This window comes from Ambystoma mexicanum, chromosome 4q, assembly GCF_040938575.1.
Source record: "Ambystoma mexicanum isolate Mex_15411 chromosome 4q, UKY_AmexF1_1, whole genome shotgun sequence".
Taxonomy (NCBI): Eukaryota; Metazoa; Chordata; class Amphibia; order Caudata; family Ambystomatidae; genus Ambystoma; species Ambystoma mexicanum.
Genome location: NC_090928.1, coordinates 80,021,547 through 80,047,066, shown reverse-complemented (window position 1 = coordinate 80,047,066; position 25,520 = coordinate 80,021,547). Strand labels below are relative to the sequence as shown.

General features: G+C 49.7%; 1 protein-coding gene across 1 annotated transcript in view; it reads left to right on the top strand.

Moving 5' to 3' along the window:
• Positions 1–15,215: 15,215 nt before the first annotated feature.
• The window catches only part of HINT3 (histidine triad nucleotide binding protein 3), a 141,412-nt gene continuing 131,107 nt past the window's right edge, over positions 15,216–25,520 (top strand). Inside the window, exon 1 of the mRNA XM_069607507.1 lies at positions 15,216–15,488. Coding sequence (XP_069463608.1) covers positions 15,333–15,488 — 156 coding nt within the window. The 5' untranslated portion in view covers positions 15,216–15,332. The remainder of the gene's footprint in view (positions 15,489–25,520) is intronic.

Sequence of the window (25,520 nt, the reverse complement as noted above, 5' to 3'; positions counted from 1 at the left end):
GACAGACCCCACCTCTGCCCAGGAACCCTTCTTCACTTTCTTTTTCTGTTGAGGTATAATTGCGTCTAGTTACCCACAATCCCCAGTTCCCAATAACCAAGCCAGAGCATGTGACACTCACTGCAGGGAGGGAGAGGAGGGGTTGTCATTACTGCAACGAGGAAGAATATCACCAGGAGTAATGAATATTACCTAGAAATCATCAGAGCATTACTTCCACGTCCCTCTTCCTCGTCCCAGTACTTACCTCTGAGGTATACCAACGCATAGCACCGCGGGAGAGGTCCCAAAGAAACACAGAAAGACAGAAGTGCTGCAGCACAAAACATCACTTTAATCCCCCAGAGAATCCCATGTCATAAGACAAAACCCCAACTCCAAAGGAACCATCCTTGGGGTGGGAAACGTTCAGCCGGTGATGGTTGATAAACGTGCTCTGGCCAGCTCTGGTAGCAGCCCTACACATCTCATGCAGAGACACCCCTTGGACAGCCGCCCAGGAAGTCGCCACCCCCCCTTATGGAACGACCCTGAACATGGGCAGGCACAGACAAACCAGCAGAGACATAAGCCACATACTTGCCAACCCTACAGATTTAGGCAGTAGGCTACTGCTTTTTAAGCAGTCCTGTCCTACCGCCTACAGATATGGCTGACAGATTCTACAGTTTTTTACAGTGGCAAGTAATTTATGTGACTCTAAGGCATGTTGCAGGCCAAGGCATGCAACACATTAATTATTCCGTCTGTACAGTTGGCTGGTAGGTGATTACTTTGATTGGGCTCAGACCAATCCACTGACCTGACAGCTTTGTGACTCTGCCCTGCACTATTGCCGGTATAAACCTTAGGTGAACCCCCAGTGAAGGCAAGTGGCAGAGTGTAACACCATCACCCAGCATCTGCCTATCAGACTGAGGGTGGGGGTATCAGTATCCATGTCATTCAGTGTTTAACTCGCACTGCAGGAATATATATGTATTGCCCACGCTGCTGTACAGAGCAATGGCAAACGTTACCTACCAGCTCTGTCTGATTACATTCTGTGACGTTAGGTAATTGAATTTGGTGTTAATTTACCATTCAGAATTAAACATTTTTTACATTTGAACATCTATCCACGTTGTGCTGTTTGATGGGTTGTGTATTTTAGAATGCTTCAATGGTGCCAACAATGTATGATTTGTATTTTCCTATGATATGATCATTATGCGAATTATTATGTTTTAAACTTGAAAAATCCTACATCTTTTTGGTCACAGAATGTTGGCAAGTATGAAGCCATGGAGGGGACAGTCCGGGACCAACGGCTGATGGACAACACCAAGGCCTTCTGCCCAACCCCAGAAGCTCCAAACATAACAAGAAGGCTATCAGAACGATGGAACAGCGACATCTGAGAAAGGTATTCCAGAACAGTCCACCTAACATCAATGGTGTGCCAAGCTACCTCGCCAGGAGTCTGGGGATTCTGGAAAAAAAGCAAGGAAAACCATATCCTGGTACGACAGGGATCCTGCATTTCCCCATCTCTATTAAATGTCTATATACGACCTCTTCTTGACATGCTTCACCAACTGGGTACACCAACTACGCTGATGATACCCAGGTGGTCTTCGAGCTATCTTGGGATTTTGTACAGGATTCTTCAAGTATCAATGCCGTCTACAGCGCTATTCAGTCGTCGATGATAGCCAATTTATTGGCTCTCAATGACACCAAAATGGAGCTACTTTTAGTGGCTACCGCCCAATGGGTGCTCAAACTGGACACTGCCTATGGACGTTTTAAGATTGCTGGCTCCTCTATATCAGTGCCTACTAGCGTCAAAACACTTGGGGTCTATTTGGACTCGGAGCTTAATATGAAAATCTATGTATCCCACACCCAAGCAGCATGTGGGTACGTGGTTAAACTTTTCAATCAAATTAGGCCCTACATCTCACTCACAAATAGATCTATAGTGGCCTTAGCTCTGATTAATTCAGGGCCTGATTATTGCAACAGCCTTTTGTCGGTGACCACCGAGACCAACATACAATCTTTACAACTTGTTCAGAACAGTGCTGTTCGCGCCATTTTTGGCTTATGAAAACATGATCATGTCTCCAACTCTAGGAAGGCGCTACACTGGCTATCTGTTGTACATCGGATCTCACCCAAGATCCTGTCTCTGGCCTATAAATGCTGGTCCTCCACCCCCCCCTGTTTATCTGAAGAAACAGCTGTCTGTTGATCAACCGTCACACTCCCTGCGCTCAGGAGATCTTCACAAATTCAAACAGCCTCGCTTCAAGTTGGCAAAATTCGGGGGCTGTAGCTTCTCAGTGTAGGGACCTAGCGAATGGAACTCCCTCCCACTCACAATAAGGACTATCAACACGCTACCAGGATTTTTAAAAAGCTCTTGAAACCCACCTATATGGTTTAATCACTGCCTAATTCCTCCCTCTTTCCTGCTTATAATCTGCTCCCTTCCTATTATCTGCTTCGTTTGTCCTTTATTTTTGCGTGCCCTGAGGCCCAAGGGCATGCAGCGCTATACAAGAAATAAAATAAATAAATAAATAAATACGTGTGAAAACGAGACACCACCTTCGGCAGAAACTTAGGGTCATAGCTCAAAACAATGCAAAAGGAGGGTGACACAACCAAGGCCCCACCTCCCCAGACGCCGGGCTGACGTGATGGCAATAAGGAAGGCCGTTTTGAGAGTGAGGTACTGGATGTCGATGTCTGCATGGGGTTCAAAGGACGGACCCTGGAGGAAACGCAAATCCAGAGGACGATCCCATGGAGGAAAACCCTTATATGCACAGGGAGGATAACCAGTCAGACCCCTAAGGAACTTACCCACCAAAGCATCCCCTACCATGCAGCCCTCAGAGTACCCCTTGACGATCTTAATGGAGGCCCACTGGGAGTGGAAACCGCCAGTCCTTTGTCAAACCCCTCCTGGAGGAATTGGAGAACAGAAGGCAACCCACACTGAAGGGGAAGGACCCCAGACCCGCCACACCAAACCAGGAAATGCCCACAGTGTCTGTCATAGGTCTTCAATGTAGAAGGGCATTGAACCCAGAGGATAGAATCAACCACTGGAACAGAAAAACTCTGAGAAGTCAACAGAGACTGTGCAAGATCCAAACTGTCCATTTAATCCAGCGGACCTCGTACCCCAGACCTGCCTGCAGAGGGCAAGGCCACTTCGGAATCAACCACAGCTCCTGACACCAGAACTCCTGAAGAGGGAAGGGAACCAACCCTGACAAGGCCAGAAAGGAGCCACCAAGAGAACCGTTGCCCTGTAACCCCTGATCCGTTGCACCACCCGGGGAAGAAGAGGAAGAGGAGGAAAGGCATAGAGGAGACCCTGAGACATCTCTAGAGTCAGGGTGTCCACCCCTCAGGCCCCCACAGTCGGAAATCAGGAGCAGAAGAGGGGAACCTTCGCTGAGGCAGACGAGGCAAAGAGATCCACAGACGGGCACCCAAACCTGTGGCAGGCCTCCGTGAAGAACCTGTCTGACAGGGCCAGATCAAGGGATGAGGGGAAATGCATGCTGAAGTGATCCATCTGAACATTGTCCACCCCTCTGATATGTGTGGCCTCCAGAGACATCAGATGCTCCTCCCTCTAGGGAGCTATCCGACAGGCCAAGGCATTCAAGGAGAGACCCGAGACAGTTGCTAATTTACATATGCCATAGCTGTAGTGCTGTCCGTGCTGACCACCACCGCTTGGGACCTCAGAGACTCACTGGAAAATAACAGGGCCCAGTGAATGGCTTCCAGTTAGATGAGTGACACAGCCCACAACCCTTGAGCCCAACAGGCACCCAGTGTGGCACCCCACTCTCTCCCGTTGACATCAGTAGTAAGAGTGGTCCGCATGGGACAAACCAGGGCCAACCCCGCCCGGAGATTGCGGACCATCAACCACAAAAGCAGATCCGCCTTCAGAGTCCAAGAGACCGGGAGAGTAGTGATGTATGCAGAGAAGCTGGAAGCCAGTGGGCCAGAAGGTAGGAGACCAGGGGACGCAGATGAAGGTGCACTCAAGGGACCGGAAACACACTGGACACCATGTGCCCCTGCAGAGTAAGAAACAGGCAAGTAGGGAAACTCAGCTGCCGGAGAACCCTGTGGAGAACAGAATGCAGCCGCTGGACCCTCTCACATGGTAAGAAGATCTTCCCCATCTTGGTGCACAACTGGGCCGCATGGTGAAAACCAAATCCTGGGAGTGCTTCAGGTGGGACTTTTGCCAGTTGGTCAGAAACCCCCAGTCTAGAAATCCCAGCAGACAAGACGTAGATGGGCTAGTAGCGTCCCCCGCTGGGCCTCATTGACTAGACAGTTGTCCAAATAGGGGCAGAGTTGAACACCCCTCTGGTGGAGATGAGCTACCAACTTGGTGAACACCTGGGGGGCTGAACGCAACCCAAACGGGAGGACCTGGAACTGAAAATGCTGATTCCGCACTGCAAACCGGAAGAACTTGAATTGGGAGGGGAGCAGTGCGACATGGTAATAAGCCTCCTGGATGTCCAGCGACGGCAACCAATCCCAATTCTGGACCAGAGGGAGAATGTTCAACAGAATCTCCATCTTGAACCTTTCCTTCCGCACGAAACAGTTCAGGAGCTTGAGATCGAGGATGAGATGGGATTTCCCAGATGGTTTCAGAACCAGAAAAACCCTGGAGTAAAACCCCCGACACCCGCTGGGCCAGAGCGACCGTCAGGATCTCGTTCTTCAGCAACAGCTCTGGCAGGGCCGCAGACATTGCAGACTTCTTGGGCTGAGTGCGAGGAAGAGAAGTCCTCAGTCCTCACCAAGAGAGACTGCACTGGGAGAGACAGAAGGTCTACCTGATAACCATCCCTCATCATGTGGAGAGCCCAGGAGTCGGAGCACCACCGGGCCCACACAGGAAAATACTTTCAGAGACGACCGCGCACTGGCATGCAGGAAGCGTCAGGCCGAGAGGTGCGAGGAGGAGCACGCCTTCCCCGAGGTTTCTGAAAAGAGTTGGTTCCAGACACCAGGCAGGCCCCGTCTGCATGTTTGTCAGCACAGAAAACCTTGTGTACTTTGTCCTCCAAGGAATCACCAAAATGTTTAGCCCCCTCAAAGGGAAGCCTAAGGGCTGCCATCTTCCACCACCAGCACACTCCAAGATTCGGGCCGGGAGGCGCCAATGGAAATCGCACGCACAAACGCTGCCCTCCCCCCCCATCGCAAAGGGAGCGTGAATCAGGCAGTCATGCTGCCAGACAAGGAGGGGAAGTAACACCACACCGGGCCACCCCTGCCATGCATACAGAGTGGCAGCGACCCAGGCAAATTTACTGACATGCCCCAGGCCCGATGACCCATGGCGGAGATCAAGGGCGCTGATCTGTGCCGCTCCCCGCAGGGCCCCAACACCACGCAAGGAGCCAGGGTACGCGCCATGCTCAACCGGCCCCCAAACCATGCAAGGTAAAACCAGGAAGTAAGTAGGAGGTATTATACCTCAAAATAAAAAGAAAGTGTGGAAGGGTTCCTGATGTGGAGGCGGGCCTCTCAGATGTAAGTACTGGGACAATGAAGAGGGACATTGAGGTAATGTCTCTAACCAGCAACCATGCAGTGACAATGCTATGCCTTCAACCAGCAATCCTACCAACACATGAAGAATGTCATCTATGGCAGGTGCAGACTGGGAAGGGGAGCAAGGTGGCAATTGCCCCCTAGGCTGGATGGGCTTTTGCCTGGGGGGCCAGTGCTACAAAATGTAAACAAATAATAATAATAATTGAAAAATACAAAATCCTTCAGAATTCAGCCTGTCTCAAAGAAAACTAGTGCTGCCTTGGCTCATTTGCTTCTGTGTAGATGAGGTGAGGTACTTGTCTTGATTTCAGCATTGAAGATGTGCCTGGGTGGCTCCCACACATGGGCCTCCGAAGTGAGCGACTTTGGGAGAAGAGCCTAGGCTGAAGGTGCATGTTCTGACTGCCCAGCAGCAATGTACATATTTAAAGGACAGATTATGTGACCCTGGATGGTAATGTGTGCACCACTGTGCACAATACACCATTGGGTTGTTACAATCCACAGCAGCGTATGTCTCCTACTTGCCAAAGCAGTAAATATCCATATCTTTTTAAAGCTGGCCCTTGGTTTCATTCTATAAGAATGCTTACCCAATGTTCTGGTGAATTTCCTTATCACTAGTTAGTTAATTACAAAAGGAATTTAATAGCACCCTGAATCGCACCCATGGGTGTTACTATATTGTGGTTATGGAAATGGATGTTGGATTGTTTATGATACTTACTTTTGGGCACAGTTAAAAAAAAAACACAAAGAAGGGGGCACTGCTGAACAGCAACAGTAATGGCTGCTTGAGCTGATAGCTCCACATCAAGCAAAATCTGTTTTTAAAGATATCCTGTAATTTTGGCAAATTTTTCTGATCCAATGGCAAAATCCTGTCCCTGACTGTTTCGGGGTAAAGTGATCGAGTTTCTGGCTGATTGGACTCGGAACAGCTGAGCACTGGTACCAAACGCTATTTCCCGCTTGTCCTTGCTGCGGCTCCGGTGTCTGTGGGCCTTCCTACGCTGGGATATTGGTCACCGGGAAGATCCTGTTGTGGGCCAGTGCGAAAGGGGCCTGGGGGTGACACAGCCCCATCTGTGCAGCTGTACCTCTCACCACGAGATCTGAGGATTGGGACTGCAACTGCGAGGGCGGCAACAAGACTGTGTGCCGTCCTCTCTCCAAGCGGAGCTGTGCTGCTGGTGTATGCTCTATTACGATGGGAGGCACACAAACAGTGATCAGCCTGATCTCCCCACTGGTGCCGAACACAGGGTCGGAGCCGGCGATTTCAAGTGGTGCTGCATATTAGGCACGGAGAGTGCCTCTTCAGTATAGGGGCCGAGAGACTGACCCCCCAGGCCCGCGTCATTGCCAGCATGGGCCCTGAGCTGAGAATGGGAGAGCTAGGCCCGGTGGTGGTGAGGGGCTGGCAAGACGTCCCTGATCAGCGCTGGTGAATACATTCTGTTCTGGAACTGGAGGCGATACTGCTGGCTGATTGGTGGGGAGACTACCTCTCAACAGGGCATTGGGAGCCCGGTGGGAAGTGTGAGGTGGGGCATCCTGAAACTGCGGCTGTCCTCCCTTGAATAGTCCTAGGTCCCTGCTACCATGACCAAGGGCAGTGGCAAACACTGTAAGGGCCCGATGGACACAAACACCCCTCATAGGGATGCAGAGATAAGTGATGCTGCCTCGACTATGCCAGATGGGGCCGCACCCAGAGCCCCCAATATGGACCCATATTTGACGGTAATGCAAGCTGGCTTTGCAACAGTGAACATCAAGCTGGATGATATTGTTTCTACTGTTAACTCACTCCTTACGCACCAAGTTGGATAAGGAGAGTGGCCGAATTACTGAAGTTGAGACAAGAGTGGGAAACCTAGAGGATACAACAGGGGAACATGGCCAGGAACTGCAAACCATCAAGAAGGAACTCATGGGGGTATGTCTGAAATGTGACGACCTTGAATCTCATTCCCGACGGAACAACATTAGAATTCTCAGGATCCCCGAGAAGTCAGTCCATGGCCCCATGGAAGCCTTTGTTGAGGCCCTACTGCAATACATATTTGGTGAGACTCAATTCTCCTCACAGTTCCTGGTGGAGAGGGCCCACCGCTCTTTCACCCCAATGCCAAAACCTGGGCCCGCACCATCATTGCCAGGCTCCAAAATAACCGGGACCGTGATCTTGTACTTAAACTAGCAAGAGAGAGGGAACACTCCTTTATGAGGCAGCAAAGGTGCACTTCTATCCAGACTTCTCGGCATGTGTACAAGCAGCCAGAAGGACATATGACCATGTCATTGGCTGCTTCATGAACGGCAAGTGTGGTACACCATGATATTCCCATGATGTTCCAAGCTAAGCTGCGTATCCACAATGGAGGTCGTGCACACTTTTTTAAAACCCCAAAGGAGGCCATAGCATATATTGAGAGTGCTATCCCTGTGCTGGTGGGACGAGGTCAGGGCGCCGACTCAGGAGATGGAGCATTGAGAGGGGCCACACCAGTTGACTGATTTATCTCCATATACTGAGGCCTGGCATAACCCCTCATCAGTCTGGACATGCTGTTGAGCGGTACCTTACTGGACGCCATGCTGCTTGCTTTTGAGATATCGAAAAAATGTGTGGCTGGCATTGTGCTCCCTGATGTTATGTGGGGAAAATGTTGGGGAATCTACTGTCAAGTTGGGGGGGGTCAGGGCAGGGGTTCAAAAGTTAAAAGGTTGGATGGTCATGCGAAAGCGGGAAAATGCGGGAGACTGTGGGATGTTTTCTATTTGAGAAGGAAGACAATTATATAGTATGATGGAATAAATTGGGGAGGGCTCTCGATGCAACTCTTAACATGGAATGTGCAGGGCTTAAATAGCCCTGTTAAGGCCAGGAAGATCCTCTCGTACAATCATCGACATAGACCCAAGGTCTTAATGCTAAAAGAAATGCATGCAGTTGGGAAAGGGCATGAGACATTCGCATGCAACTGCGCCCTATTACGGTACTATACTACTCATCACAGTGGCGGGTGTCTTTACTTTAATACACCATTCGCTGGGGTTCTGGGTCTCAGGGAGCAGTGTTGACCTGAGTGGCTGTTATGTCATAGTGCACGCTGCTTTGACGGTTAATCTATTTGTCTTGGTGAATACATCAGGGCCAAATATAGATGTCCCTGAGTTGTATCGTCAAGTGTCAGATGAGATAGGGGATGTGAAAGGGGCATATGTCATTTAGTGGGGTGATTTTAACACAATCCTGGATCATCACCTGGACAGAACTACTACCAACCCCCTGACATTGTCAGGGACTGCCCAGACCGTACATCAGTTGTTATTATATGTACTACTCAGGGATGTGTGGCAGGTACTGCATCCACAGGAGAGGGAATTTACCTTCTATTCCTCAGTCCATGACTCAGAGTCACGTATTGATTTGTGGCTGATTACCTCGGAATTACTCTTGATGGTCCAGAAATGTGACATTCACCCCAAACTCTTTCAGATCACTCCCCAGTGACTATATCCTTAGAGCTTGGGCAGGGCCCTAGACCGCATCCACTTTGGAGGATGCCACCGGCAGTATTGAAGGACTCACGTGTAGTTAAAGGGCTGCACAGGGACATAGCTGAGTTTTTAGGCTAAATCAGAAATCAGGGGTCAGTGGCATCACATTATACACTCTGGGATTCATTTAAGGTGTGGACACAGGGGATTATTCTACCAGTCTCTAATGTGGCCCTTAGAACTATCAGGAAGGAATTAAACATAGTAAACTGAGAAATCTTGAGAACGAGCATGGTAGAACAAAAGACGGAGCAGATTTGGGTCAGATCCGGGGACTGCTAGCGCAATTCCATGAACTGGCAGACTGAGAAGTCCTGCACAAGCCCTTCCCAGTTAGTGCCAGGTGGTACGGTGAGGGAAACAAAACAGGCAACCTACTGGCCAGGATGTCTAAAGTGGAAAGTGCTTGGCAGCCTATCACCAATATAGTGGGGCTAGAGGGATCGGTACTTGTGAAGGAGGAAGATATTAATGATAAATTTGCTAAATTTTATGCAACATTATATTCCAATTGTGATACCGTGTCAGAGGCTGATATCACCAGATACCATTGAGCATTACCCTACCGGTGTTATCGGCGGAGGGTGCCATGGGCTTGGAACAGCCTATCACAATTGAGGAGGTGGTGGAGGCAACAAAATCACTAGCATGCGGTAAAGCTCCCGGTGTAGACGGGATGGGGATCGGGTTTTACAAAGAATTTCTGCATGACCTTGTCCCCCTTGCTAAAGGTTTGGGAGGAGTCCCTGACAATGGGTGTCCTTCCCCGATCTATGCACAAAGCCATTATTGCTGCATTGTATAAGTCCAGCAGTCTTGACCAGGATGTGGCTTCATAAAGGCTGTCGTCCTTGATTAACTCTGATGCAAAAATATTTGCGAAGATCATGGCCACCCGATTGCTTCCACAAATGCCCTTTTTAGTACACCCAGACCAGTTTGGATTCATCCCTACCAGAACCACTGCCTATAATCTGAGATGACTATTTGGCATCACAGATAAACCCGCGTGCAAGAGCTGTGGCGGCATCCTTGGACGCTGAAAAAGCTTTTAATTCAGTCTCATGGCTTTACTTATTCCAGGTTATTCACTGCTATGGTATTGGTCCTTATTTTGTGCGATGTGTGAAGTTGTTATACTCTACCCAATGGCCAGTGTTCGTACTAATCTAACCATGTCTGCCCCATTTCCATTAGGAAGAGGCATCAGGCAAGGATGCCCTCTCTCCCTCTTGTTATTCGTGCTCACGATTGAGCCGCTTGCTGCTTTGGATCAGGAATTCCATGGGCATAGAGGGATCAGGATTGCAGGTCTGCCCCAAATCATCTCCCTATACGCAGACTAAACATTAATTTATGTTGTGACCTGAACAAAATATGGGCCCGATCATGGCAGATATATACAGCTTTGCGCAGATCTCGGGGTATAAGATTAATAATGGTAAGGCAGTACTTTTCCCCCCTTGCACTTGCTACTGGGCAGTGGGTCAGGCTTGGAGGGTTTCGCTGGGCCCCCCTTCACTTGAGGTATCTGGGGATTTTGGTTTCCCGAAATCACCATTCATTATACGTGGATAACCATGAATCATACCTACTTCAATTAACTGCTAAGCTGTCCTTATGGGCGAGACTTCCGATTTTGATGTATGGCCGAGTCACGCTGCTTAAGATCGTGGTCCTACCGAAGCTGCTTTACTTTTTTTGTAACATACCTGTATGGCCGAGAAGGGCCTTTTCACTAAGCTTCAATCGCTGGTGAAACAATTGTGTGGGGTTGGGGGGGCCACTAGGATAAACTGGGGAAAAGTGACTGAGCCCTATGAGCGGGTTGGTCTTGCAGCACCTGGCCGCTCAGGCCCACTTTGCAGGTCACAGGTATGCTGCAGATCATACTATAATGCACCTTCCACTTGAGCAGTATAGTGCATCGCCCACAAACCTCAAATCAGTTATATTTAGTGACCGACACATGGATTCTTGTACGTTTGACACAGTTCAGATTACGGTCAACGCCTGGTCGAGAATATTTATCAAACTGGAGAATCGGGTACCTTACCATAGGGCAGTCCCCTTGTGGTACTTCCCGGACATTTACCCCACATTTGATAGTGAGTTTAGGAGGTCCTGGTATCCATTGGGTCAGATGACGGTGGGTGATATGTTTAGAGAGGGACGCTTTGTATCATTTGATGACTTCTCTGATAGACTGAGAGGTGGCGCCCTCTAGGTATTGCAATATAGCCCAATGCACGCCGCATTTCGCAGAAGGTGGCCCACGTTTCCTACAGAGCCAGAATCCAATAGTTGCATAGGTTTGATGGTGTCAGGAGAGAGGGGTGGCGCGCAGTGTTCAAACTTCATGGTCTTCTTCAGGCACATCTTACGCAGAAGAACAATCTGAAGGTTGCTTGGTAGAGGGACTTGGGAATTACAGTCGATGATGGAAGATGGACCAGATGTGCCAACTAATGAAGAAGGTCTCTCTAAATGCTGGCCTTTGTCTGATCCAGTTCGAAATGTTAAACACTACACTCCTGCCAGGGTTGCTAGGTTTTCTCTGGATGCAAGTAGCACCTGTATGAAATGTGGGGTGGCGCAAGCAGACTCTTCCCACATATACTGGGATTGCTCGCCAATATTGGCTTTCTGGGGTCAGGTGGTGGAAGCGCTACACGAAATACTGGAAATCCCACTGACCCTTGCACCAATTAAGTATCTGTTGGGAGACTTGGGCAAAGTGTCTGCAATCAAAAGCCGTTTTTTTAACATTGCATGCGCTGTGGCGAAACGATGTGTACTTAAATACTGGAAGTCGAAGTCTTTCCCTGGCAAAGAGAAGTGGTTGCGAGAACTAGTGTATGTTAGGAGCAGTGGTCAAAGTGTACCGAAAAGAAGTAGTGGAACTATGTTCCCTACTGGCCTGCACTGCTCCCCACAAACCCCATTACCACGCACCCTCCCACGCACAATACAAACCACAAAACACATGTGCCTTCTGTTTAGGGGAACATTCAGTGCAGCACACTGAAAGAGCAAGTTTACATTTCTTCCTACACTTTTATTTTAAAACAAAACCCTTCCACAACGGTTTCTTTTTAAAATAAAAGTATAGGAACAGTAAAACTTAATTAAAAGAAGTAGAGGAGCACCGCTGCCGACCGCTCCTGCCCACTTCGACCACTAGTTAGGAGGAGGGATATGTTATGACTGTTATTCCTGTAAGTCGACCCAAAGACATCTGGGGACCATTTTGGCTGTATTTGGCACAAACCATTCAAGGGGGTGCGGCTGCACGGACTGAGACTTCTACACTGGAAGATTAAATGGGGTAGACCTCTATCTGATGTTACTGAGTACATCACATTATATATCTTTGATTGTTACATGATATGCCTGGAGTCTCGAAATCAATGTTCTGAAATGACCTAGTGGAAAATACTGGTGTGTAATTCTGTATATTGCTTGTTACATTGCTGTCCTATAAATAAAGGTTGGAGGAAAAAAACACACACAAAGATGTAACATTCAGGTATTAGTAGACTGCAAACGAATTCTGACCTTTGTACGTATTAAATGGGTGATACAGTGGACTGGAAGCAATTAGAGGTGCTCTCTTTTTCACCCCTTGGCATTGCCACCCCTCCGATTCCTTGACCATTTTTCATTGTCTTGTCTAGAACACTCTTATATTATTTGACCAACAAAAGACACTTGTGCAAATCAACAACACATTCAGATATATAGATAAAAAGGCACATGAACACATATCCATTCTTCCACCTATACTTTACACAGCCACAAATACACTCAAGCACACCAGCCCTGTCACGGAAACTGAAACACACACACCACACACCCACACACCCACACACACCCCGCCCCTCCACTAGGTCACTCATGCTCCCCTCTCCATCATCATTTCCTAGGCAGACTTCCTTTGCGGTTCTCTCTGCTACCATGAATTGAAATATGAAGCCAACTTTCCAGGATAGTGCAATTTGGGAGTATAATAAAAGTCAAATGCCGTGAGCGCCTTTCTCTCTGCACTGTTGGAAGTGCAGACCCCATAACCACAATTACCAGAAAGACCGCCCATCATGGCTTCGTGTGTCTGTCAGATGTTGACTGGCAAATCATGGTGTTCTACTGTCTACATGTGAACGAGGGCAACAGAATTGGTGAAGGGCAAATAATGGGCATGGTGTGACGGGCAACTAAAGGGGGTGAGTGTCAGGGAATTGATGACTGGGCAATGGAGGGGGTGCATCCACGGTAAGGTAAGGGGGGAATTGAGCTAAAGGTTAAAGGATGGAGCAAAAGGGAAACAGAGGTCTGAAAGGTAATTGCAAGTACATTGGGAGACGAGAATGTGGAACAAGTGAAGGACACCAGAGGGTGATGGGTATGTAAAATAAGGTAAATGTAACAGAGGTAAAGATCTGGAAAAGTCAGCAGGCTTAATGACTTTTGCTCAAATGTGTGTTGACCTGCATGCCACTGTAGCCGAGTGGGACTGGTTCAACCCCTTTCTTTTTTCGTACAAAGTTATTTATACTTGCTTTATGAAGTTATGTTTCAGGTTGCTTTATCATGTTACCTGATGCTTTTAAAGTACACACAATTTTACAGACTAAGATTATAATTATATTCTGTACAACTTTGTGCACTCTCAGATGTATTTTCCTGAGGATACAGACAATAGGCTTCCCTCTTGTAGATACATTGGCGCTTAGTTAGATTTATGGAACAGTCTATTAGTTTATCCCTTGACCAACAACTTTGAAGAAAGTGTTTTGTCATTTCTAATATTGAACATGGAATAGGGGAAGATGAAGTCTCCCCTGTTTTCTAAATTGGAAACTGGAACCAGGAATGCAGGGCTCAAATCTCCAACTTCTACACTTCATACATCCCGTGATCCCGAGCAAATAACTTTTTATAACTGTTCCTTATTTTTCTTAACTGTTGGTTACAAAAGTCTCACTCAAATGGGTTTATAGGCTATTACGTAACTCTATAAATTATTATTATTTCAACCGTCTATACAATGTGTTTTGGCGGGGGGCAGCAAGATGCCAAGTGCGGACCTTGTGATGTGGGGGTTGGCTAGAGAGGGGGCCAGCTATGGGTTTTGTGGTATGAGCTGGGGAGGGAGGAAGCCAGGTCTTGGTCTTTTGCCATAGCCATACCAGCACATGTTTGGCTGTGAGAGCGAAGCCGGGCCCCCGGTTCAGCAATGGCTCAGCTCTATCAACGCATTCTCTACTTTCATCACCTCTTAAGATGGGTCTAAAATTAAAGACGGGATCAGATGGGATGGGAGGAGATGTAGCCTGCTGTCAAATTACAAACTGGAACACAATGAAACATGGACTAAACTGCGCTTAACAACCACTCTTTGGTATTATGCCCGTTATAAATGAACAATTGTGATAATAATAAATCCCAGCTTTCCCATTTCACTAATTATATTATTCTGTGAAGTAATTTTAATATGTTTGGTATGTGGAAGAGTTTCCTGGGGTCCGGGTCTCTAAGAAACCACAAACATAACTGAAAAACATGTTGTATAAAAGAACAGTAAGGTCAATAATGTCTACTAAATATACACTTGAGAATGTGTGGGAATTGCGTTTACTTGTTCTGCAATTGAGGGGCGCTGCATTGTGGGGTTGGGCCACTGCACTATGAGCCATAAAAATAAAAATAGTCGTATCCCGCCCTTCAGGCTAAATGTTGCCAGTGCTCACCTGCTCTAAGGAGCAGTATAAAGCACATACCAGGGACTACATAGACACAGGAAGAGGCTGTACTTCATGTAATGAGACGAGTTGCAAGGTATTGTTAGACAGTTTATGGTATAATCATAAAAGGCAATAAACATACAAGCCCCTCCCCGCACCTGGGGCGTGATTATTGAGAAATGAGAAATCGAACACTGCTGTCCATGGTCCTGGTGGGCGTGTTTTACTGCTACTGCTTCCGGTTAACGGGAGACTAAGCAACACAACCTCTCTGGCGTTTTTCCCAGTCTCCCTTAACTTCCTAGGGGGCGGGTACTACTGAAAACTGACAGAACCAGTGGGTGTATCAGGCTGTTGCTGTGGGTTTACTAGGTGTTTGTGGGAGAAGGAGCCGCGCGGCCCTCGGACGGTTTGTAGATGGCTGAGGCGGAATGCAGTGCGGCCAGTCCTGCTGGGGACTCAGCCTGCAGTGTAAAGCAGGAAGAGGAAGCCGTCGGCGTTTACGACAGCAAGTGCATCTTCTGCAGGATAAGTCGCGGCCAGGAGCCCGGAACAGAGCTGCTGCACTCCCCGGTGAGAGGCGCTGTACTGTATACCACAGCACCACAAATGCAACAGAACAACACCTGCTGCACAAACCATCTGCGCACGCTCCCGTATTTTTCACATCTGTATCTCCCTCTCAAATGTCTGATATCTCTTTCCCATATACGAGCCCTCGCTTCTGTCACTGCCTCCCCAACCACCGCTTAAGGTGACCCGTGTGCCGTCCTCCCTGCGTCTACCCCTCCCATTCCGTCACGGTCAGTCTTCAACCCTCCCTCGCTTTGCTTTTCCCCCACCCATTCATGTGCCTCGCCATATCGCACAAACCGCACCCGTACCGCTCCTGTGCACCACTGTTGCTCAGGCAATACATTTTTTGACAAATAGTTGAGTGAATATACACCTTGAAGGAGGGGTAAACGAAGAAGGTAGGGTTGAAGGAGTCGCTCAAAAAGATTTAGTTGTGCATTTTAAAATCACTTTGCCAAGAGTCAACAATTTACCAAAAGGTTAGGGGTGTATCCATTGGGAAAAAATGATAGAGGACCCAGGTGGGCCGGTCATGGAGGCGAAGCCTATAGTGGGCGGAGTTGCACAATGATGAACTTTAGGGACAAATCACGGCGGCCGCAGTGATTTTGCGAGGCTGCAATGAGAATGAATGAGCATTCCCATGCCAAGGGATGAGAGTGCAGCGACGGAGAGGGTAGACTCCCTGGCGCTCCTCCTGTTATAAGGATTTAATGACTCTGCATCCGTAATTGCACAAGGACTAATGACTGAAACCTTTTAAGAGATTGCCACTGCAGTGAATTAACTGCTGTGATTGTGCATGTCTATAGAAAGTTTATAGATCATGCAGTGCTGATCATTGGTTCGGCTCTCGGAGGATCCGAGATCCGGCACCAGATGTGTAGCCTGATCTCGGGATGGCCAGAGTCAGCCGCCCAAGCCCATGAACTGCGCTGGAATATTAAAAAAAAAAGCGCCTGCGACGGCAGCATTGCCTTTTACCGCCGGGTTTTTGGCACTGGCGTCTGTTGTACATGTACCTAGCATTGTGCATTACGCAATGCAGCCACCGCGGGTGCTTTTTTTTCTTTTAGTATTCATTTGATTGGATGTCCACTACCAGCCCAGCCCCATCTAGACCATGCCCCCTTGGGCACCACCACCCTCCAACTCCTCCCCCACATCGGCCCTTGTGGGACCCCCCACCACATTTTTTCCATTTCCACCACTGCTACCATGTATGGCAAATAACTATGTGTAAGATCTGACCTTGATATTCTTAATTCATACGACCACACGGCCTCATGCACACGCTGCAACAATATGAGGCGGAGATGTATGAGGCGGAGATGCTGAGGTCAATTTTGAGCTCTCTGAGGTCGGCCCGTCAGTCTCAGGGCTCTCTGGTCCTCTGTGTCTTCCTGACATGGCGGTGCTCTCTCTCTGGATGAATCCTCACCATCACCTTCATAGGATGGATCCCACCCTGTGTTCGTGGCATCTAACACACAGGCGTTGGCTTGGATGATGTCTAGCATCTGCTTGAAGTGCAAGGAGTTTCGGGTAATGCTTTTTCTTTCACTTTCTGCTGTGATGAGGCACCCCTTTACATGAGTCACCGTTGAGGGCTCTTCGTCAAAAGCAGCTATATTCTTTCGGCTTTGAGACTGTCTCGCTATGACAACGTCCCCTGGTTCCATGTCATTGACTCTGGATCGTCTGTCTTCATCAGCCCTTGTCTTCATGTTTCTAGCATCTTGTTCTTGCATCTCAGCACCTTTTCAATATATTTCTTCTGGGCTAGCTGCGTGAGGGAGCCTTGGCCGTATGTTCCTGCCAAACATGACTTCGGAAGGGGTCTTCCCCGTCGTGCTGTGAGGGGTATTCCGATAGTCTCGCAGCAGTTGATTTAGTATCTTCTCCACAGGTTCCCTTGTTAGTTGAGCGATTTGCACGTTCCTCTTCACGTTGCTCATAAAGCGTTCTAGTGTGCCATTTGCTTGTGGCCAAAGTGGCGTGACTCTACGGTGTACAAAGCCCATGTATTCTGAGAATGTTTTGAAGTCTTGTCCCGTGAACAGGGGCCCATTGTCTGTCTGATTTTAGGATTTTTGGAATGCCATACGTGGCGAATATTCTGTCGAGTGCGGGAATAGTATGGAAAGCTGAGGTGGAAGGCACTAGTTGTAGATCGGGAAACCAGAGTATTCATCTATGGCTACCAGGATGTATTTGCCTCCTTCCAGCGGTCCGAAGAAGTCTACGGCAATTTCTTCCCCCTTTTTCTGGGAGCTCTGTCATGCACAGGGGTTCAGGCCGCATGTGTGGATTGATGACCGGGCATGTGGGTCAGTGTTTGAGAAGGTCTTCTACCTGAGAATCTAGATGAGGAAACCATACCTTTTGCCGGAACATCCTTTTTGTGGATACTATGCCTCTGTGGCCCTCATGTGCTAGCTCTAGTACCTTACGGCGTAGTGTTCTGGGGATCACTATTTTTGTTCCTTTGAGCAGTAGTCCTTCGTCTGTCGTAGCTAATTCGTCCTTGACGGCTATCAGACAATTGACATCTTGTTTTGTTTCGTCACGGGTTCTCTGTCCCGCCTGTTTTGCCTGCTTCCATTGTCCTGTTTCCAAACATCGAAGGATGATTTGCAGTCCTTTGTCGTTTTCCATCTCCTCTGCTATTTGATGCGGGTCCAGCCCTTTGGGTGTGTTTCCATGCACAATGTAGCAAATGTATTGGTCCGCGATTGACTGGGTGGGTTGGGATTCTTTGCATGGATGATGTGATATGAAATCTGCCGGGTTTTGTGATCCTGGCCGGGCCTGTGTATTATGTTGAAAAGGTAGTCCTGTAGTCTCAAAGCCCATCTGGCGATACTCAGCAGCATTTTCGCCTGTGTATTCCCATAAATGAATAACAGTGGCTGGTGGTCGGTGACCACTCTGAATGGTTTTCCGTACAGGAAAAGGTGAAAGTGTTCACAGGCCCTCACTACCGCCAACCCTTCCCTTTCCGCCTGTGAGTAGGCCTGTTCCGATTTTGATAGGCTCCTTCTGGCATACAACACAATATACCTTGTCTGTTTGTCCCTTGTGTCGATTTGCGTTAGGGTGGCACCTACACCCACCACGCTGGCGTCTATGACCAACTCTGTTTCACGCTTGGAGTTGAAATAGGCCATGTTCTTGGCATCTGATATCCGTTGCTTGATTGCTCGGAAGGCCTGTTGACACTCTTTGGTCCATATGAAATCCGTGTTTTGTTTTGTTAATGCTCTGAGGCGCTCACTGACAGATGCAAAATCTTGTACGTAGCGGGTGCAATAACTGGCAAGCTCAAGGAATGCATGCACGTCCGATATGTTCTGTGGTGGTTCTGCATCGGTGAGCGGTGTAACTTTTTCGGGATCTGGGGTCATTCCGTTTGATGAAAAAATGTGACCAAAGAAACAGAGGGTTTGTTTCATGAACTCACATTTATCTTTGTTCAAGGTGAGTCGGGCCTCCTCTAAGGCCATGCAGACCAGAGTTAGTTTATCGTGCTCTTCTTGGTCTTGTCCGAAGACTAAAATGTCATCGCTATAATTCAAACAGTTTGGTATGTGTTTTATGATGTTGTGGGTTTCGGATTGAAAAATTTCAGCAGCTGAGGAGCCCCCAAAGCTAAGGCGTTTGTACCTATATAGTCCCAGATGGGTAGCAAAAGTGGTGATGTATCTGGAATCTTTGCTCAATTCTAGCTGATGGTATCCCTTGTTGAGATCTAGATTGGAGAATATAGTGGTGCCAATCAATAAATGTACCATATCGGTGATGCAGGGAGCCTGGTGGCGCTTCCTTAGTATGGCTTCATTCGGCCGACGCATGTCCACACATGCGTATATCTGTTGAGTCCTTCTTGGGCACAGGGACGATGGGGCAAACCCACGGGGTGGCCCCTTCTGCCGGCTCAATGATGTCCGCTTCAAAGAACTTGAGAAGTTCTTCCTCGACTTGTTTCTGTATATTTATTGGAATTCCTCGATGGGGTTGGGCCACGGGAGGGACTTTGGGGTCAATGTGGAGTTCAATCTGACGTCCTTTTAGTTTTCCAAGATCCTTGAATAAAGTTGGGAATAGCTGTTCGATCTTTGCGGTGGGGTTGAGGTATTTGTGAACCATGAGTCTGTATAACACGTGGATGAGGCCCATGTCAATGGCTGTCTTTTATAGCTCAGGATGCATCCGCCTTCAGTGGCTGCCTTCAGTACGTGCATGGGGATTCTCTTTGTCCTTTATATGTGCATGACGCCATAAAGTACCCTTTGCACGGTAGTGGTGATTTTGATCCGTATGGGTACATGTGGACTTTGGCTGGTTGAAGCCCCTGGGCTTGCGGTATGTTGTGATTCACTTCTTCACTTCTTCGCTTATAACGTTAACAGTTGCGTCCCTGTCCACTAGGAATTCGGCAGCCATCTTGTTTACTTGAATGATTAGGGTTGGGCTGTGTTCTTTCGCAGTTGGGCTGCCCAACGCATATAGATAACCCTTTCTTCTGGGCTCTTCCCAGTGTTTCTCGCTCCTCCTGGTGTCTTCGTCAGATGTTGCGCTAGATCTACTGTTGGATTGAGTGTGTTCAACCAGGTAAAGTACATATCTCCTGGGTCTTCTCCGTGATCTTGATGAGTTTGGCTTGCTATCCCACCAGTCGCTTGATGCTCTGTTGTGCGGTTTTCTCTCTGATTTTTCTTCCCTGTGTCTGCGTTGAGTAGGTTCATATGCCTGGCTGGGTACCCTTGGAGAACTTTGCGCAGGTCTTTCCTTGCCCTGTGGCGGTCTCCCTCCCGTTCCTTCGCCCCTCAACTGACTTCGATACATACGGCATACTGCTTTGAAATGGTTGTCGCCTCGCGGCATACTACGAGGTGAGATCCGGGGGTGGCTGTGTTTTACGTCTTCCCTGCTGAGGCCTGGATGTATGGATCGCGGCCCTCCCCGCTGGGTCTGGGGACTTCTCTCCGCTCCTGAGCCTACGCTACACCTCACCTCCTCCGGGGCGGGTGACCTGCTCCACACCTAACGGACTCCCACTTCTCTGGTCCTGCTTGATCCTCGCCACATTAACCGGGCCCGCCACTGGCGGCGGACCTCACCGCACCGGGCCGTTCCCTCTGGCTCCAGGGCATCTCCTCTGCGCACCTCGCCTCCTCAGCGCCCCAACCTCTTGTGGACTGCGCGCTGCTCGCCTTGGTGGAGTCCGCCACTGGGTCTGTGCTGGGAGGGCAACCGGTCCCTCTGCTGAGCCCTGCATTGGCTTACTATTTTCATCTCCCACGCATATGGTCTTCTTCCCCCCCGACTCAGGGGCTTCACCGACCTAGGCCTACTTGGCCGCCTCCTACGTGCCCGTAGCAGCACGTGCCGCTGTATCTGGCTACCCTTCGCTCGGCATCTCCCTCTCATTCTCTACCACCGACCATGTCGAATCGCTCCAAGAGCGGCGCTAGAGGGGGTGCCATGGACAAATTTACTAAAGCGGTCCCTCGATCCGAGGGGGGCCACACATCAACTACGCCGGAGGATCCTGATATCGAGCAGAGCCCCGCGGCTCCATCCCCTGATCTTACGGCCATAATGGAACGATGGCAAAAAATTTTGCCTCCTTTCATGAGAAGCTTGACGACATTAATGCTAATGTGGCTTCGCTCAAAACACGTGTCGATCAGGCTGGCTCCAGAATTACAGAGGCCGAGAATCGGATTTCGACCAACGAAGACGTAATACACACACTACAGGACACTGTGGCTGCCTTGTCGCGCGACATGAAGAACGTAAGGGCCAAATGTGATGACTTGGAATCCCGCTCCCGTAGGAACAACCTACGCATCATTGGGGTTCCTGAAACCGCCCTGAAGGGTCGAATGGAGGAGGCGGTCGAGCGCCTGCTTAAGGACTTGCTTGGCGACCCGGACTTCTCCCCTTATTTCACTGTTGAGCGAGCTCACCGGGCCTTGTCCCCGCGCCCCAAGCCTGGTGATATCCCCAGGCCCATTATAGCCAGGATCCTCAATTACCGGGACAGAGACCACATTCTCCGCCTGGCACGCGAGAAGGGTGAGCTGCGCTTGGAGTCTAACACTATTCGAATTTTCCCGGACTTCCCAGTGGCTGTGCAGCAGGAAAGGCGTCAGTTCCTTGGCGTCAAGAAGATGCTTCGGGAGCGCAAAGTCCCATATGCCATTTTATTTCCTGCCAGACTCAAAATCACCCATAGGGGCAAACTTTTTTTCTTTACCATCCCTGAAGAGGCGGCGAAGTTTATTGAAATGGAGATACCGCTCCAGGGCCTTTCGGATGAGAATTGAAGGAATGTTGGGGAGAGGGTTTATTCGCTACATTTGCTGTCTTTGTAATTACGATACCTCATTGTGATGGTCCATGCTCCCGTTATTGCCCGGGTTGGGATGCCCGAGCCCTACTCCTCCTCGGGTCTGGGTTGCCACTTTGCACAAGGCCAACATTGCAATGTTTTGCTGCCCAACTGTCATGTTTTCCTCCCTAAACGGCACCACTGCGAGACCCCCACTTCATTAAGACCGTTCCAGTTTCCCACTCAGGGGACACATGGGGTAGATGCTATTCGTTTGTTGACACTGGTCTGAGGGCTGCGGAGCCGCAGGGGCTTATGCGCGGTCCCCGCATTTCCGCTTGCGGGCGGGGACTTGCGCTGGGAGCCCGCTGATATTGTTTGTTTGGTAACAGAGCCGCTGGCTCTAAGCGTGCTAGTGCGTGGCAACGGCGCACCCCACTGCGATTGCACTGTTTTTCTCTGTTATGTTGGTATGGGTTGGCCCCTGTTGGGCCCCTGGGTGGTTCTGGCCAGGTTGGGGTTGGCCTATTTTCAGGCAGCTAAGGGTGGGCGATGGGTACACTGCTGATCCATGGTTAGCGGTGCGGGCGGGGGGTGGGAAGGGGGTTGTTTTCTCAAAAGGCACACGAGGTTTCACTGGGCGCATGCTGAAGGGGCGCAAGCGCGCATGCTGTCTTAACTACGGAGGCCCACACGGCCACTTGGGCTGGGATGTTCACTGAGGATGGATATTGCGGTTGAATATGGCTACAATTGAAATGCCTACTGTCATAATGTCCTGGAATGTTAGAGGATTGAGCAACCATACCAAGGCGCGCAAGATCATGGCGTATGCCAACAGACATAACTCCAGGATCCTGCTACTGCAGGAGACACACTCCAATGGTCTGATACCAAGGGCACTTGCCCCATCCTGGGGTCCCGCCAGATTTTTCACTTCCTACTCCACGCAGTCCAGGGGGGTTCTCACGCTTATCCATAAATCAATTAAGTTTGGACTTCATAAAAGTTACATCGACCCCGAGGGTCGCTACGTTATATTACACTGCACATTGGTCAATAGGGAATACCTGCTCATTAACACCTACTGCCCCAATGTGGACTCACCGGAATTCTTTGACGCAATAGCCACCATACTTCTGGGTTATATGGGAGTGCACATTATATGGGGAGGAGACCTAAACCTTATATTGGACACTGTCTTGGACAGAACATCCACGACTCCTAGGGCGGTCTCCCGCGCGGCGCGCAGGCTACAGTGCCACATGAAATCCCTCAACATTAGTGACGCCTGGAGGACTCTCCACCCGCAGAAACGCGAATACACCTATTATTCGTCTGTGCACGACAGCTCGTCCAGGATAGATCTGTTTCTTGTTTCCGGGGGGGTAATGGGCGGGGTGGAGGGCGCGGGCATTTTGGCCCGCACGCTCTCGGACCACGCCCCGATCACATTGTCCCTGAAGTTGGGCACTCCTGCTCCAACGGTCAGCACTTGGCGTTTTAAGTCGGAGGCCCTAAAGGACATCGTGTTTAAGGCCGAAATACTAGCGGATATCGAGTCGTTCTTTGAACTTAACTCTCTCCAGGTCACGACCGCAGCGGTTAGGTGGGAGGCCTTCAAGGTATACATAAGGGGCATGTCCATCTCTCGGGAGGCCGGGGTGCTGAAGGCCATTAGAACTGCCCTGGGGCAATCTGAGGCCAAATTGAAACAACTTGAGCAACGCGCCACTACCGACTCTGACCCCGCCATTCTTGCCCAGATTTCTAACGAACTTCAAGTATATAATACACTGGCCACCTCCGAAGTCCGCTATTTCAGTCGCCCACAGGCCGCCAGGAGATATGGGGAGGGCGATAGACCTGGGAAAACGCTTGCGACCCTGGTTAGGGGGGAATTGGGCCGTACACAGATATCCTCCATCAAAGATCGGAATGGGGACGCACAATGGGCGGACCCGAAAATACTAGAGACATTCACTGAGTTTTACAGCTCCCTCTACTCCCAGCCCGCAGAACACACCGAGCAGCATATGCGCGAACTCCTCGGGCAAATCCCCACTACGGAGATTTCCCAACAGACTAGGGACCAGTTAGACTCCCCGATTACATTAGACGAGATAGTGTCGTCCATCTCCGACTTGCCCAAAGGCAAGGCGCCTGCTGGCCCTGACGGCCTCACCGCCGACTTTTATCTGGAACACATTGCTGTCCTGGCCCCTCGGCTGTTCGAGGTATGGAACGAGGCGCTACAAACCTCCATCCTTCCCCCCTCCATGCGGGAAGCGGTAATCACGGTGCTGCTCAAACCGGGCAAGCCGTTAGACGAATGTGGGTCTTACAGACCCCTCTCTCTCATGAACCTTGACACAAAGATCTTCGCTAAAATTATTGCCAACCGTTTCCTGCCAATAATGACGCACCTTGTGCACGAGGACCAGGCGGGCTTCGTCCCGGGCAGGTCCACTTCCCACAATATCAGGAGACTGTTTAATGTCATGTCTCGCATAGACCAAGACGCCCAGGCTGTAGCGGTTACGCTAGACGCCCAGAAGGCCTTTGACATGGTCTCTTGGAAATATATGTGGCTGGTCCTCGAGACAATGGGTGTTGGCCCCAACATGATAGGATACATCAGACTCTTGTACACATCCCCCGTGGCGCGGGTTCGTGTTAATTCTCTTACATCTGAGATCTTCACGCTTTTCAGAGGCACCCGGCAGGGCTGCCCCTTCTCGCCGATTCTCTTCGCACTGGCGATTGAACCGATGGCGGACTATGTGCGTTCGAGACATTCTCGCAAAGGTATAAGATTAATAGAGGAGCCTGAAATCATATCCCTATATGCAGATGACGTCCTACTCTACATCAGGGATCCCGCTACTCACCTCAACCCCATACTGAGAGACATCACTCGCATTGGTACACACTCCGGCTTTACGATCAATTACTCCAAGTCGGAGATCTTCCCGCTTACGAGAGTTACCACACACCCCGCCTCTGAATATCCCCTGCGCTGGGCCCCTAACGGTATTAGATACCTGGGAGTACATGTATCCCTCACTAAACCCACCCTACTCACCGATAATTACTCCGCTGTGGCGCGGACCGTTGAGACCAAAATTTCACGATGGCGCACTCTCCCGTTGTCCTTTGCTGGTCGACTGTCCTTGATCAAAATGATCCTCCTCCCCAAGCTCCTGTACACCTTTAGCAATGTGCCCCTTTGGCCTGGGAAGGCATACTTCACTAAGCTTCACACGCTCTGCGCACAGTTCCTCTGGCACTCTGGTGCGGTACGCAAAAAGTGGACTGACATGGCACTCTCGTACAGGCGGGGGGGTATGGCTGCCCCTGACCTGGCTACATATTGGTTCGCGGCCCAAGCCCAGTATGCCACCCACTGGTACCCTGGCGCCCCGGGACGCCCTCACGTCAAGCTGGAACGGCTGGCATCCTCGGGTATTAATCTGATGACCCTAGTGCTGCACCGACATTACGCACCGGACTCCCCCATTGACCCCTTAGCCGCGACATTATTCGCCTGGTCACACATACTAAGCCCATCGCCTGGGACTTCTCCGTATTACAAGTGGCTGCCTGTGTGGGCCTTCCCGGGCCTGGAACCCACGCACGATGTGGCCTTGACCCGCCACTGGGAGGCTTTGGGATATAGGGCACTGTCT